At 38.2% G+C, this 16,877-nt stretch overlaps 1 protein-coding gene across 3 annotated transcripts in view; it reads left to right on the top strand.

Moving 5' to 3' along the window:
- ctnna2 (catenin (cadherin-associated protein), alpha 2) overlaps positions 1 to 14,843 on the top strand; it is a 450,781-nt gene extending 435,938 nt beyond the window's left edge. For all 3 annotated transcript variants that reach the window (XM_079617041.1, XM_079617042.1, XM_079617043.1), the window contains 5 exons: positions 287 to 400; positions 3,731 to 3,912; positions 4,833 to 4,938; positions 11,756 to 11,890; positions 13,886 to 14,843. In XM_079617041.1, the coding sequence (XP_079473167.1) occupies positions 287 to 400; positions 3,731 to 3,912; positions 4,833 to 4,938; positions 11,756 to 11,890; positions 13,886 to 14,173 (825 nt within the window). In that variant the 3' untranslated portion in view covers positions 14,174 to 14,843. The remainder of the gene's footprint in view (positions 1 to 286; positions 401 to 3,730; positions 3,913 to 4,832; positions 4,939 to 11,755; positions 11,891 to 13,885) is intronic.
- The last annotated feature ends 2,034 nt before the right edge of the window (positions 14,844 to 16,877 follow it).

Here is a 16,877-nt window from a genome sequence, read left to right as displayed (position 1 = left end):
AACTAAAAAAGTAAAAGCAAAATTTTTATTTAGGAGACTTTAAAAGGAATAGTTCACTCAAAAATGAATCATTTACTGAACACACTGTCATGTTGTTCAAACCCGTATGCACAAAATGTGAATTTCAAATAATAAACTGATCGCTTTTTTCCGTTAAATAACAAATAACAATAAGAAAAAGATTGGATGGGTAACTGATGACAGTATTTATTTTTTGAATGAAACACCACAAAGTTATGGTTTCTACAAGGATGGTCAATATTTTGTTTGTTTTTTTATATTTCAGACTCCAGAAGAGCTTGAAGACGACTCTGATTTTGAGCAAGAAGACTATGACGCCCGTAGCCGCACCAGCGTCCAGACAGAAGATGACCAACTTATTGCTGGACAGAGCGCAAGGGTGAGTGACTCCTACGTGACACACAAACAACATCTCTGGTTCCTCCTGTCATTTCCAGCAGGTTTACGCTCACAATACAAAACACTTATCACTCCGCTGAGCGCGTCTGCTGTAAATTACATCTAGTTTCAGAATAACAGTGCCAGTCACTCAAGTGCATGCACACAACGTGTCTCTCACTTTTTCAAGAACAAAACATTATTCATCCTCCGCTGCGAATAATGGTGAGAACCCCCTCCCCTCTTTCAGCACACACTGCAGTTACAAAGTATGAAATATATATCTTAGGATGTTTATGCTTTACATCAGGTCTGCCGCATGTTATCTCACGGTTCTTTTTCTTCAATATTTAACATAGCAAGGGAGCATATGTGTGTATCAAGAGCAAATCCTCCATAGATGAACATAATTTTGATTGCAGTTTTATAAACACTCTCTGATTGAAACTGTGCGGGTATCTCGGTTACAAACCCCAGTGAGAATTTTAAGGCGTCTTATCTCAATGCATTGAGATTTCGTTCGTATACATTCATATTTTGAAGTCAGCACTGCTCATATCCTTTTTGAAGAAAGCTGAAGCAAGAGAGATTATGATTAGAATTATTTCAATACAGCAAGAAAGATAGATTTTTACAAACGTTTTAGCTTAGCAACTTGCTAACAGCTAACTGTATATAAATCAATTAGGAATAGATTCTACATTGCACATCATATTACTCGCAAAAAACATTGCTTAGAGTTGCTGCCTGTGTAAAATGTTCAGTCATTTATTAGGTTCCAATTTGGTTAGGATGCTACCTAAGAAGGGAATGCAGGTTTTGGGACAGAGCCTATATACAGTATATGTTTCATATTTAAAATAGCAAGGGACACATCTAATATGGTGGACGAAGCAAAAGAAATGTTGATTATAATTCCTTCAATACAGCAAGTTAGTAAAGAAGTCTGCTAAAATGGGAATTTTACCTCAGCAGCCTGCTAACAGGAAACTTAATACAAATACATAAAGTGTCACAACAAAACAATTGTGCAGGTTTGCTAACTATGTAGAATGTTCGTTCACTAATAAGGTTTCATTTTAGAGGGTAATGCACTGCAGGCAGCGATGTTGGCTTTGGAACAGAGCCTATATATAAGCTTTAATATTTAACGTAGCAGAGGATCATGTTTTATGCATCAGATGCATACATTTCCAGCAGAATCAAATGCTTTACACAAGAATAATTTTTGTCTCAGTTTTGTAAACTCTGTCTGCAGAGACTGTAGTTGTTAGAATATGATTGCAAATGAGACTTCTGGCAGTGTCACCCCCCCCAGTGTGCGTGTGTCAGCCGGCATTTGACGGCAGAGCTCACTGGGGTTCAAGGCTTAATCCACATTAGTGTATGTGTGAATAGTGCACAGTGGGCTGCTTATGAGACATTACAAGAATATCAGTATGTAGCCGTGGAGTACCGCTGACATTCACGCGCAAATACACACCATAACCCTGTTTGATACCAATTACTCTTGAGAATAAATTATCTTCCACGAATGAGAGGAAATTATCATTTGTATTGGAATAAAAGACTAGGCTAAAAGAAAAACTGCCGTGGAGAAGAAAAACAGGGTCATTCCTTGAGAACAGCAACCAATTGACAAAAAAAAATGACAGTGGAAAAACATTTCGCTCACTAGTAAACTCGGATCATTGGAGTTCAAGCGGCGCCGTATGCGTTGCTGCTGAATGTTACATTGAGTGAATGTTTTTTGCAAATCAAATATGCGTGTCACTACTTTCATATTGATATAGTCTGTGACTTTAAGTTTTATGGATTTTGAGTTCTCATAAAAGAGAAATAAGAGCAGGCATTTGTTCACTGACTCACATTCAGACACACACATATAGACACTGCTCTATCTCTTAGCTCCATGATAGGATAACAGTGCTGATAGGTCAGCCATAAAATTGAACTCCTGTATCTAGGCCACTTTATTTCAAATGAGAAAAATTAAAAAGCTTTTTTGAGGGATTTCTAATCCAGAAGCACACACACATGCGTGTGCAGACGTTCGGCACACAATGTGAGTGTGTTGAATGAATCGGCACCGGTGCGTATGGGGAAGGATTTGTTGGAGCATTAAGCTGCCTGCACCCTCTCTTGTTATCGGTTAGGAGCCAGAGAGATTTGGGATAAGTGAATTCGGAGCAAGGCAAGAGGAAGAAATAGGCTTTCCCCCCCCTTCTATTCACCTTCTTTCCATACATCACATCCACTTTTAGGACCAGAGGAGTTGGGATTAAGCATGTAGCAGCATATTAATGCTGATTGGCTGCTTCAAAGACATACAAAGAGAGCTGATTGGCTCCTGGGATGGGTATGTTTCTGATTGGATGTACAGGTGGTAAAACAGTGCGGTAATAACTTCCAAGCTAAAACGAGACAGCCTTAAATTTAAATAATGACCTTTAAGTAAGCTTGTGGGATATCAAAGGCAGTGATAGCTACATTTATGAAACAAAAATATCGGACACTGTCACCGTTGCATCAGCCCTCCATTTGAAATACCCAGGAGTGTGCACTATCTGAAAAAAAATCATTTTCATCTTTTAATCGCATTTTCTCTGAGGACTTCTTTTCTTTTTAGTGTGTAATTGCTTGTTAAATAAACAAGCAAAAAGCTACAAATCTTAAATGAGCAGCTGGCTCTTAATTAGCTCTTATGTTATGACATCCTTTGGCTATGATGGCGTATTGCCACTTATAAATTCAGACAAAACTGCGGAAAAGATTTCTGACTTGTCACACTACAAATTCAGACTTGTACAGCGCAGACTTTTTTTTTGCCAAAACCATCTTACGGTGATCGCGCACTTAAAGGCATTCAGAGTCCCCTGCCATGGTCCGGTCCGTCTGCTCCAACAGAATGTTGAACAAATGCATAATTCATTGACTGGTGTAAGAAGTGAGGTAATTATACATTTATCTCACAAATAATACTGCGCCTTAACGGTTCCTGTGACCTTGCAAAGAGATTAATACCCTTTTGGACAGGCTCAGAATCGCTACGGAGCGAGAATTTATTCCTTGACAAGAAGAGGGGGAAAGAAAAGAGGATGGATTTTCTCTTTATGAGCATGAGATGTCATGGGGTTCCAGAAGGTCTTATGATTAAGTGTTAAGTTTCAAAACCTTATACAGAGGCATTTCAGTGGGGTTAAACAAAGTCAACCTAAATGGATGGTACTTTCTTCACAAACTTTTAATAAGAAACAAGGGCACGTGTTTGCACAATTGCAAAATGTGTGTAACTGATCTTTTTCTTGTGTCATATCGCTACCCATCATAGGCCATCATGGCTCAGCTGCCTCAGGAAGAGAAGGCCAAGATTGCCGAACAGGTGGAGAGCTTCAGGCAGGAAAAGAGCAAGCTGGACGCAGAGGTCGCCAAGTGGGATGACAATGGAAACGATATCATTGTGCTGGCCAAGCAGATGTGTATGATCATGATGGAGATGACCGACTTCACCAGGTACATCGATCCACATGTCAGCAATGAGAATGCTGGAAATATTTAAGAGATAACGTGAAGCCAAAGGGTCTCATTTCAACCGGGGTTTATTTCGTGATAGTATCTGTACATTATCCTACAAATAAATACATTACGTTGAAATATTAACACTTTCCCCGCCATTGACGGAATTTTACGGCTTTCCATGTTTTCACTGTTAGAAAGTAGGGGGAGCTATTACGCATCTTCTGAAAGAGTATATCTCCTGATCAATACACAGGCGGAAAAGAAGCAGAAACAACCGATAGCATGTGTAAGCAGATGCGTATGTAAAATAACATGATCTTTAACATTAAAACCAAATGTTACTGAATGAAATGTCGACCCAGGACGAGCTATAGGACTGTGCGAGCATTGGGTGTGTTGATGGACTCGATTTACTCCATCTGTTTTGTTTATCGTTCCAAATCCGATCAAGAATTAGTCTTGAGCAAAAAGCTGAGAAAATCATGTTTTTGTCAAAGATGTTGCATTTTTATGAAACTCACGCACATGCAAATTTTGTTTGTTTACAAGCAGTGGGTCAGTTCTTTATTTTTATATATATTGCATGCTTAGATATGCATACAACAAAACATTCTGGCGGCCTTTAATCTTTTGTTAAAATGATAAAAAAATGCATTAAAAATAATGCTGTCAGGGAATGAGTTAAGAACAATGGTCAAATATACATTTTGTAGGTCATTATACAAAAATATTTGATCAGAATGAATCCATGCGAAAGAGTATTATTTATTATTTAGGTTACTTGCTCTTGCTGCTTCAAATCTGTTAGCATATATGGTGGGTTTGATGGCCTTCATGCCCTGTGCAGTTTGCTTTCTGCCTGTTGTGAGGAATCATGTAATAGAGTTACAATCTGGGTTTGTGTGTTACCACAGGGGCAAAGGTCCTTTGAAGAATTCCTCTGACGTGATCAATGCCGCCAAGAAAATCGCAGAGGCCGGATCCAGAATGGACAAGCTCGCCCGTGCCGTGGCTGACCAGGTCAGAATACCCTTTTATTCCCCATTTTTCTATGAGGATGTGAGATCAAAGCCCATGGTTGTGTTTAAAATAATGAGCTCCTATGAGGTGTTGAATTTATTATTAGATGAGCACCATCTTCGGAACCTGCTGACTGACACTTTTTAACGTTTAATCAACTGTACTCCTTGTGAAGTAAAGAAAAGCTAAGGCTGTGCTTATGAGTCTTGATGGCAGCTACTATACCATGCACTGTATTTGCTTGTTCCTGCTACTGTATGTAGTGCATTTTCATGTTCTCATAAAATATTATGCACTTTTTTTTTTTTTTGATGGAAGTCATAGACGTTAGTTTTATTTGCTCATATGGTTGATTTGGAAATAGATTCTTGGCTGCTATGTGCCAATGAAAAACTAGCCATTTATTAGGAACGGTTCCAGATTATCCGTTCTCTTGATGTGGGCAGCTGCAGGAAACCGGTGGATTGAGAAGAAGAGATGTGTGACTTGGGCCCTCATTTTCTGATTGAAGAGCAGATACACTGTTGTGTTCTGGATAGGCTAATAATATGCACCCTTTATGGGATAAATAAGGTACAAAGGCATGCATTTTGAAATATTACCTCCCCATTGACAAGTTTTGTACCTTTTTTTCTGAGAGTGCAGAGGCTTGATTGGTCAGAGTGAGGGGTGAATTTGGAGAGTATTAAAAGTTCATGAAACCCCCAATTTCAGCACCAGTTCTCACCACAATTTTGAAAAATGCTACAAAATTAGCAGCGGATTGGAGGGGGAAGACGAGAGTACGATAACGACTTATGATTCATTTTTATTTTGCTCTCATTGAGTTATTCCCACAAACGCACCCTTCAATTTACCATTAAATGCAACAAAATAAACATATATACATGGTTTTGTAAGCCCACCGTAACTTACACAAATGCATACATACTGTGAGAGCTATAATTTCATAGACAAATAACTGCATAACCATTCGGATTTTTACGCCACTTAAATCATGTATGAACCCGCTATAATAGTATATAATATAATTGAGGCTTATTTTGTGGTGTTTTATTCGAGCTTCAAAGACTGGTTAAACTCACTGTGTAGATGAATCGCGTTTGTGTTGGAGACTCTGGGGTCTATGGAAGGAAACTGTAGAACTCTTACAAAGCAAAAACAAACACTTATATATGATCCATTCATGCATCTCTCACTTACTGCATGAGATCTCACAGCTTGAAGCCATCATTGGAGATCAACATGCACTCTCATTAATAATTAAGTAAGGTGTCTTTTCATAGGATAAGGACATGTAATCTTATGAATAATTATACACAGGTGAATCATTGATGTACTACAGGTGTAAAAGAAAAAAAGTCACATGACGTTAATACGAAGACTAATTTAAACCTGGAAGATTAAAAAAAAAAAAGGCACCTTAACAAGCATGCAATTAAGTAGATTTCTCTACAATTAAATCTAATGGATGGTAACAATGTCTTCAATTATGTGCAATACACATACCGCTGTTAAAAGCCCAGAAAATGTAGCTTTTTAAAATTATTCTAAAATATGAATGGACCACTTGGGTAAAAAGTGTGGAAGAGGACAAATGTCAGAGTGAAGGCTGGAGGAGTTGAATGGTTGTTTTTGTGATACATGTTTCAGTCAAAGGCAAAATGTTGCGTTTTGAATGACTGGTAATACATAAAACAAGGATGAACTCAACTTTGTTGCTGGCCAACTGACAGACCATGATGTGGAACAACCAAGAGAACACAGGTAACCAGGGGTGCAATTGTTTTGTGTGCAGACATGTTTAGACTTGCACCTGTGATATACTACAGGGATGTAATGAGAGAACATGGTAAGAACATGACAGGAAACAAGAGAGTATTAAGAGAGAAAAGAAAAAGAGGTAACGCTTTAGATTACAGCCCGGAAAGTACAGCGTAATTACAATGAAATTACAGTGTAACTTTCGGTAATTACAGTGTACCTATAACGTACTTATGTGTAAGTATAGGGGAACAATATGTAAAGTCTTGGGAATAAAGGGGTAACAACCAGGAAAATACTGCGTAATTAAAACTAAATTACAGTGTAACTTTCGGTAATTACAGTGTACCTATAAAGTACGTACGTCTAAGTATATAGGGGAACAATGTAAAGTTTTGGAATAAAGGGGTAACAACCAGGAAAAAAAAAATGTTATTTAGGCAAATTATTTATACTGTAAGTATTTTAGAACTACGGGGTACTTATACTATAATACAATCTTACTTTTGGGAGCAATTTAGCTTACCCTGTACTTACCCTGTAACTACATGAAACAAAAGGGTAAGAAGCACCACTTTAATTTACGGCCCGCAATGTCATACTTACCCTGTAACTACATGAAACAAAAGGGTAAGAAGCACCACTTTAATTTACGGCCCGCAATGTCATACTTACCCTGTAACTACATGAAACAAGAGGGTAAGAAGCACCACTTTAATTTACGGCCCGCAATGTCATACTTACCCTGTAACTACATGAAACAAGAGGGTAAGAAGCACCACTTTAATTTACGGCCCGCAATGTCATACTTACCCTGTAACTACAAGAAACAAGAGTATATTTCCCCAGCATTTAAAAAAAAAAAAAAGTTGCAATAGTTTTACTTGCCTTGAAACAACTTAATCAGTGCACCTTTGCAATAAAAACAAATTAGCCTACTTTATAAATGCACTGATATATAGGCTACCCCGTAATTTGAAAAAAGCCTTTATGTATTTGTATACACTATTATTACAAAAAGGTGTATGTAGCCTACTCGCTAAATTGCTCCCAAAAGTAAGATTGTATTATAGTACAAGTACCCCGTAGTTCTAAAATACTTACAGTATAAAAAATTTGCCTAAATAACATTTTTTTTTTCCTGGTTGTTACCCCTTTATTCCAAAACTTTACATTGTTCCCCTATATACTTAGACGTACGTACTTTATAGGTACACTGTAATTACCGAAAGTTACACTGTAATTTAGTTTTAATTACGCAGTATTTTCCTGGTTGTTACCCCTTTATTCCCAAGACTTTACATATTGTTCCCCTATACTTACACATAAGTACGTTATAGGTACACTGTAATTACCGAAAGTTACACTGTAATTTCATTGTAATTACGCTGTACTTTCCGGGCTGTAATCTAAAGCGTTACCGAAAAAGACTTAGCGTAGCATGCTGCGTGTTGTCGCTGCTCAGTGGAGTTGCACAGGAAGTCAGGTTTTTACACAAGCTTGGTCTTCATGCATTGAGGGATGCCGCTACAGAGATGACTGCTCAGTAAGAACTCGTTCACTGATTACCTCACTTGACTCCACCTCCTTAATTAACTTCTACTTCAAAAGGACTGATCTGTACTAACAACTTATTAGCCAATCTTACCTTAGAAAAAAATCTACTCACTTTACCTAATATCCCTAATCAAAGACACATCCTTAATGATGTCTCCCCGACACTTGCATATTTTGGTGGGGAAACCACAGCACAAAAACCAGGGTCTTCAGGATTGCTACATATGGGTCCTTCTTGCATGCCAGGGCTGAGCAACTCTGGCCATAGAAATCCACATTTCCTGTAGAGATGTCAGTAGCCGCGTTTCCATTACCATTCAAATTGCGCAAATTGAAATTGCGAAACACGTCAATTTAGCAAAAACTCCCATTTGTCGCAAAAAAAGTTTTTACGCTCGCATGAGGTGGTTTTTCAGGCAATTCGGAAAATATATATATATTTCGCAAAACTGCAAGTTTTCGCGCATTTACAGTCACCTGGCGTTGTGTTCGGACAGAATACGAGACAGAGTTGTTTATTAAATTCATAAAAGACAATAGAATTACAGGAATACTGGATTCTAAACCTCAAAGAAATGCCACAATCAAGAGCTTGAAGCAGAAATGAGGGAGAAACAGTTCATATGTGCCGCTCACAGTATAAGGTCTTTCCTTACCATTAATGCTTGGATAACACGCCTGCGTATCCTTCCGATAATAATAATGATGTCTATGCGGTGTCTGTGATAAATAAACCTACCAATGTCCGTTGCCATGATTTTTTAAATGACTTATCGCTGAGAGGAAAGAATTACGGTTTAGTCGCATAACATAGGGTAATGGAAACGCTGTCATTTCGAAATTTTGCAAGAAAATGGACCTTGAGGGCCAGAGTTGCCCAGCCCTGTTCTAAGAGTGAATCTTGGTAACACTTTATTTTAAGGTGACGTAGATACACATTAAATAATGCATAATTTTAACTAACCCTAAACCAAACCCTAATCTAACTTTAGTTAGATGTATTTAGTAAAAAATACTCAGTACTAATTTGAGTGAGAAGAATGTAACTACGTCACTTGTTTAAATTAAAGTGTAAAGTCTAAACTGTTTGGAGATTGGTCCTCCAGGAGCATTGAATGCCCCAGAGCTATACAGTATGTAATAAAGTGCATCAACTTGACCAGTCTTGTATACCCTTTTAGAGACGTATTTCCTTAAATTAACACTAGCGCATTCATTGTCAAAAGGGTACTGCATAATAGGAATCATCCTTTTGTTGTCATCAACACTGGGACACTGATCAAAAAGATATGAGAAACCTGCTGTGTCACCACTGGCCAGGCCTCGTGTTGTTCTTGTTGTTTTCTTGCAGTATTTTTTTACTCTTAGATAAAGGGAGAATAGTGAGGGGGAACCTGATCACACTGCTGATCACGGTGTAATCTGAGTGTACAAGCACATCGGAGATGGCCAGACAGTTCCTGCTTCCCAGAACACCCCTCCCTTTAAGTCAATGTGTTCCTATAGCAGCAATCCATGTAACTACTACCAAATCTAACATACGCATGCTGTGTATATTAGGTAGTCTGAACAGGTGGCTTGACTTGTCCCTTATCAAACCCACTAACACAGTATTTACATCTAATGGCCATCTGGGGTTCTCAGGACGCATCAAGGGACCGCATTCATAATCTCTGAGTAGGCGGTGTTGAACAGAACCGGGTGCTCAATAATCAAGCTGCTCCTCAATGCTGGAACAGACAAAACAATTTAGAAACAAAAGGCATCGAAGGATATGCTTTAGTTTATGTATATCGCGCGATGAATGGTTTGGTGCATGAGGTACATGTAAAATTATAGAATATTTAACAGTCGTGGTTGTCAAAAAACAGTGCTAATTGAAAGTAATCAAATATGCATTTTGATGCCAGTTTCTGTCTAATTTGATTACATTCTACCAAACGACAGATTAACTAACAAGGACTGGACATGGACACAACTGCAAAGAAAATGTGACCCTGACTACATTGAGTTTGTAAAATGTCAATTTGTTGGGAAAAATGTCATTGTTGGTGACATTGCAAATGTTTATTGCTGATATTAATCAATTGAAATTATTTGAATTTTTTCTGTTTCATATATTTTTTGTAAACAATTTTGTTGGGTTGCAAAACCACTGCCGTAGAGGGCTGCCAGGTTGGGTTGCATTGGTGTATGCGGTCATGACAGAAGTCATACCTCCTCAGAAACACATTCTTACAGCTCCTCTAACTGGAGCACTTGACATCGCAGACCTAAAGCTGCTTGGCCCTGGAGGCGAGAACAGAGGGTTCTCCTTTTTTTTTTTCATTCCCCCCTTGCCACCCCCCAGCACAGCGAGAGGTTGCTTCCTGCAGAGAGACACTTGAACGCTAAACGCTAAGGACGTTACAGCTGCTCAGCCGTGTCAAAGATAAAGCAGCTTCAACAGTTATTAAATGTGTCTCATCAGTCTTTTTCACTCAAAGTTCATGGAAAGCTAGGGGAGAAAAAAAACTATATAACAACTTCTGACAGGACTTATTGCTATATGCAAAGTCACTGAGTTAACCGCTGTCTTGGCATGCAAGGTGCTGTGTGTTGAAAATGATTTATCCCAAAAATCATAACGTTAAATGGGACATGCTCATGTATTGCTTCGAAGGGGAGACAGAAACAGCTCACAAAATAGTGGCCATTCTTACATAAAAATGCAGTAGATGGACATTCGTAGATTGAAACTATATCTATAGGTAACCATTCTGCTGTTGATAACAGGAATTGTGAATTATTATGACTGCTCAAATTACAGTTTTGATGTCTCTAAGAAGATAAAATGCTACAGATCAGATCTCCAGATAAATATACTTGTAGGACAGGAGTGTGCTGATACATTTAGGATATGTGCTTTCAAATAGTTATCAGTGAAAGTCAGTTAAATCGTGTGAACACATATGAAGCAAATAATGAATAATTCCAAAGTCCTGGCTTTTGAATATGTAGTAGTTTGTGACTGCAGGAAGGTTACCCAGCAACATCATCATGACATAATTAATATTCAAGAGATAAGCAATCGGTGTGTCATGAAATCAGTCCATGCTCCCCTCTCCACCGGCTTCAAAACATTTCAAGGAAATTAAGGTAGTTTTCATTCACTGTGATATGGGCTGATGTCCATTATAAAACGTTTATTCAAAACCCGCAGGGGTAAGAAGTTATTTCTATCTCATGTTGCTTGTTTACTCTTGTGCTGTATATTTATGTGCACAGTGTTCCTATTAACAAAATACACAATTGTGATGATAACTGGAGATTTACGAACAAGTCTACAACCGCAGGCTTTAGCCAATATGTGATGATGACAAACCCCTGAGTCATCTTCAAGATGGAACTAATTTTATCTTCAGTCATCATCGCTTTACCACCCTTCCCTCATATTTGCTCTACACAGTGAATGTGTAAAGGTCAAGTCTCTGCTATGTATTCCCATCTCTTTTAGTGTCCGGACTCAGCCTGTAAGCAGGACTTACTGGCATACCTCCAGAGAATCGCCCTCTACTGCCACCAGCTCAACATCTGCAGCAAGGTCAAGGCTGAGGTTCAGAACCTGGGAGGAGAACTCATTGTTTCAGGGGTAAGATTATTCTGGCCATACGTATTATGATGCTATTTAATTATGCACATAAGGTTTGTAGTGTTTCAGGGTGTAGATTATATTTTTACATTCTGTATACATTATTAAATGTTGTATTTATAAATGAAAAAGATGCCACAGAGCTTGATGTCTAATTACAACCATTTTGAGTGCTGAAAATGTGACCGTGCATGGCTTTAGTCTGACTAAAATCACACCAGTCTGTTTTTTTTTTTGTGAAGTCGGACTAACATACCAACATAATGGGCTTTGTCCAGCATCTACATGTTAACCGGACAACAATTGGCCTCAGAGTTATGTGCTTGCTCCAAAACAGCCATGATGCACCATGCATATGTAATCCTAGTTGAAGACATTAGCTCAATTATGCAAAAAAACTTTTTTTTTTTTTTTTATCCTATGCATTAGGCTCAAAACAGTTCATAAATAGTTAATTCCATACATAGCCATATTCCAATCACGACAACTCTCTAGATAGTTTTAGCATGTTAATGGTTATAAAAATTTATTTGGTCTCGGTGGACTACAGTGTTTCCCCTACAATGTATTCAGTACATTGTACAGGATTTCCAGCGCCACTGCAAAATCTTCACATGATCAGTAATATTACGACATTCCCTTACACAATGTAAAGCATAACAGTAAAAGTAGACGCCTCCGTCTCAACACGCGACCGTTGCGACGTATATTCACATCAAATGTTAACGCAGAGGAACTGGACACTACAGTTCACAAAAGTTCATTATTTGCATGTGATTTAAAGCTTTGCCGGTTAAACATGTCATTCACGCGCTTTTCTGAGCGCAAACACCCGACGCGCACATGCACTAAAAGCCTGTCAAACAGCGCCTGGTTACTGGGATAAGTTATCTTTCGCGTCTTATTGCGCTAATATACTGTCAAATACACACAAGGTTTACATAAACAAAGTTGGTTATGTCTAAAGTGAAAGAAAACAGAAAATGTAGAGAAAATCTGCTCGTTAAATGCGTGTATATTAGACGCGTCGTGTTCAGGTCTTAAAGAGACAGTAGCCATATACCGGTAATAGTAAACATGCTGCCGCTTGTTCTTAAAGTGATAGTTCACCCAAAAATAAAATGATGTCATTATTTACTCACTCTAATGTTGTTCCAAACCTGTATTAATTTATTTCTTGTGCTGAACACAAAAGAAGATATTCTGAATAATGTGGCTAACCAAATAGTTGCTGGTCCCCATTGACTTCCAAAGTAGAAAAAATATATACTATGGAAGTCACTGTGGTACATCAACTGTTTGGTTACCCAGATTCTTCCAAATAACTTTTATTTTCAACAGAAGAAAGAAACTTATTTGGGTTTAAAACAAACAATCAGACCTTAAATCTGTTGATGGTATGTCATATTTGTATGTCTCAAAATGTCCATTTCTATCCACAAAACTTGTCAGAAGTCATGGTTTAAGGGGTAATAAAAAATAAAAAAATCTTCCGGAGGTGCATGCCCCCGGACCCACGCGGCTTGGTAACAACTTCCGGCACGCAACAGCACCGCTGCTGGAAAAAATTATAGGGGAAACACTGGACTAGATCTGCTACACATGTTGCTGCTGCAGAGCAATTATGGACTTGCTACGGCCAATATATACTCTGCTGTGAGCATGTAATATATTCTGCTGATGCATGAATAGGCACACACATCTTGTAGCAGTTCTAGACAGGTGGAGCTGGGGGAGGTGGAGGATTTCAGGGGATCTCTGATAGCACACTGCAGGACTAGCTTTCAGTGAACATTGAACCAGACTATTTAAACGTTGAGCAAGCAATCTCATTGACTGCAGAATCAGCAGAGGCAAATCATGTAGTAAATGATGCGACTGCTAGCAAATTGCATGTAACGGACCTAACAGTCTGCGGCAAGTTATAACTGAACAACAGTTCACTGAATACAGGCACTAATCTGAATGTTCTCTTCCCCGTTGTCCCATATTCAGCTGGACAGTGCTACATCCCTCATCCAGGCAGCCAAGAACTTGATGAATGCCGTGGTCCTCACGGTCAAGGCCTCCTATGTAGCTTCCACCAAGTACCAGAAGGTGTACGGTACAGCAGCAGTCAATTCCCCTGTGGTTTCCTGGCGTATGAAGGCCCCGGAGAAGAAACCCCTGGTGAAGAGGGAGAAACCGGAGGAGTGCCAGACCCGTGTCAGGCGAGGCTCGCAGAAGAAACACATCTCCCCCGTCCAAGCCCTCAGTGAATTCAAGGCCATGGACTCCTTTTAACTCTGCACCACAGATGCCCAAAACTCCTCCTCCTCTTCCTCTCCTGATTTTTTTCTCCTCGCCTTGTTACGGCTTATTTTCTTGGAGCTGTATCTTGTTCCATGCAGCGACGTGTGTGTATGTGCCCAGTAAATGTCTGTGAGTTGGGGGGTTTGGCCACCCATCCTCTTCAAACCAAATTTCGCTGTAAATGAGAAACAAACAAACTCATGAAGGAGACGTTTACAGTGTGAGCTGCGGTACTTGCAATTCATGTGGTGTTCATTCTCGCTGACTGGCCATATATACACAGAGATATTAAAGAATATAATCTATGGTATAGTAGTGTCAGCCCTAACCGTGGCAGAGGTGCTGCTTTCCTTCCTAATGATTGTTTTTTAAATTATTATTATTTAAAATGAAAATGAACCCATAGTATTTACATAAGTAGGAATAACTTATGTTGAAGCATTTTTCTTCCTTCTTCCCAGTTATCCATATGGTGACCTAATGCACTAGTTTTTCCATTTAAAATCCATTTCTTTAATTATATTACTATCACTAACCATGGCAGCCAGGTTTGCTATAGTATTACATTTAGAAAAGGACTAGTTGTGTGGTTTGCTCAGAGACTAGTAGAATCCTGCATACCTTTATAGCCCTGATTCTCTAATAAACCTTGCAACTGTGTGTGCCGAGTCGAGTTCTTTTTCCTATCTGTTCCGTTCAACTACATGTTTTAGCAAACGTACCAGTACCTGATGTAGCCTACTATATTTGATGGTGCAAACACATTTTCTAATTAATGAACACTTACTGTGTTTGACATGAAATATCTTCTATCAAGCTCATATCCATCACCAAACAAGTTGTGTGTTTGTCACACACAGAAATTCTGAAATTGCTTAGCTGTGTCCATACACATTTTTGGTGAACAACGCAATCATAAATAAAGTTTGCTGTTGTTGGCAAACTTTGAGATGTAAAATAAGGCCGGTTTTAATGATTCAGTCTGACTGAACACTAAGTATTTAGTATTAAAAATAAGTCAGCATGAAATGAAAATCCATCCTTTTTCTAAATGTATATTATGGAACTTGTGAACAATTTCCACTTTTTTTTATTTGTTGGACCTTTCCGTAAAAACAACAGGACTACCCTTACAAAAAAAGAAGTTTATTCAAGTGTGGTATTACAGTAGTATACTTCTTTTAAACTAAAAATGAGAAAGTATACTATGTCTACAAAGTAATTACACAGACTCTTCTGTGAGTATACTTCAAAGTATGTTTGGCCTATACTTATTTTCAATATTTAGATAGAGATATACTTAAAACTATAATTAAGTATACTTGGCTTGTAGTTATGTTTACTCTGAGTAGCATATTAAATACTTTTTTCCCATCATTTTACATAATGTCTAATAAACTTGCATTGTTTTAAAATATTGATTTATAAAGAAAACTCCTAATTCTAAGAATATGTGGGATTTTGTGTAATCCATGGTAGTGTAGATATGAATTTACTTCAAATCTACTTAAAGTACAGTTAAAGGTATATTTCAAGTATAAAAACTAATAACTAAATAGCAACATAGTAGTATACTTAAAGTGCAAAAATAAGGCATAGTGAACTATTAGTATGATGTTAAGTTCACAAAGAAAACAAACTTGCAGTATCAATTAATCTAGTAATTTACTGAGAGTATACTTCAAAGTATCAGTAATCAGTTTCATTTAATTATACTACAGTTACACTTTAAGTATACTTTTATAGTCTAAAAAGTGGGCTACTTTAGTCCCAAGCAGTGTTGAAAGATCTGAAAACATAATTTGCCATCTTTGTTTCATTACAACTTTAAATCACAGAAAAAAAGCTCTTCAAAAAAATTAATGGATGAATGGATGAAACAGACTTTTTAAAAAGTCTGTACAAAACATATGTGATTATATTAGGTCTGACAGTTTGGAGTGGGTGTCTCAAAAAGGTCCACAGTGTTCCTTTTATGTAATTATCTCAGGGCTACATTTCGCTGACCAGGACGAGAGAAACAAGCCTCTGGCTCATAGTCCAACTCTTGTTAACAGGATTTTATTTTTTATGACAAAAAGGTAAGTACGTCAATGCCACACTGTGACCCCCTCCTGACTTCATGTGTGCTGAAGATTATCTGCCATTTCTCTGGTTTTAATACAGTGACCTTTGCCTAATGAAAGGATTAGCTGCAAAACTGCTGTGCCAATATCTGCCATTTAGCTTAATTCAAATCTCCTTTAGCCACCACTTACGTCACAATATACAACATGAATACTTTGAAAACATTGTTCTGTGTTCAAACAGGCGTAAGATACAGCATACACCGCATAAATCTAGGAGGTGAAGAGTGTCATTTTTGACCTCCAGCATCACCACAAGAAAAATGATTCCGTTATGGTGCCACCTATCATGATGACTCAAGAGCTAGAACTCTGAACATGATGTTTTCACTCTGATTGGCTGATTGCACCTAATAACAAACAGTCCCACACTGTTCACTAGTGGCTATACTGAAACTTCAAAAGCAGAAACATTAAGCGATGTCACACGTTTTTTAAGGCCAAAACATTTTTTGTCACATACAGCAAACATCTCCTCACTATCCACTAGCTGTCTGTCTCCTGAACACACTGTAAAAAAAAGAAACGTGGTCTCTGTAGACACCCCAGGCTCCAGCGGCAACACAAAC

The sequence above is a fragment of the Phoxinus phoxinus genome, assembly GCF_949152265.1.
Source record: "Phoxinus phoxinus genome assembly, chromosome: 6".
NCBI classification, from domain to species: Eukaryota; Metazoa; Chordata; class Actinopteri; order Cypriniformes; family Leuciscidae; genus Phoxinus; species Phoxinus phoxinus.
This window is presented reverse-complemented; position numbering and strand designations above follow the sequence as displayed.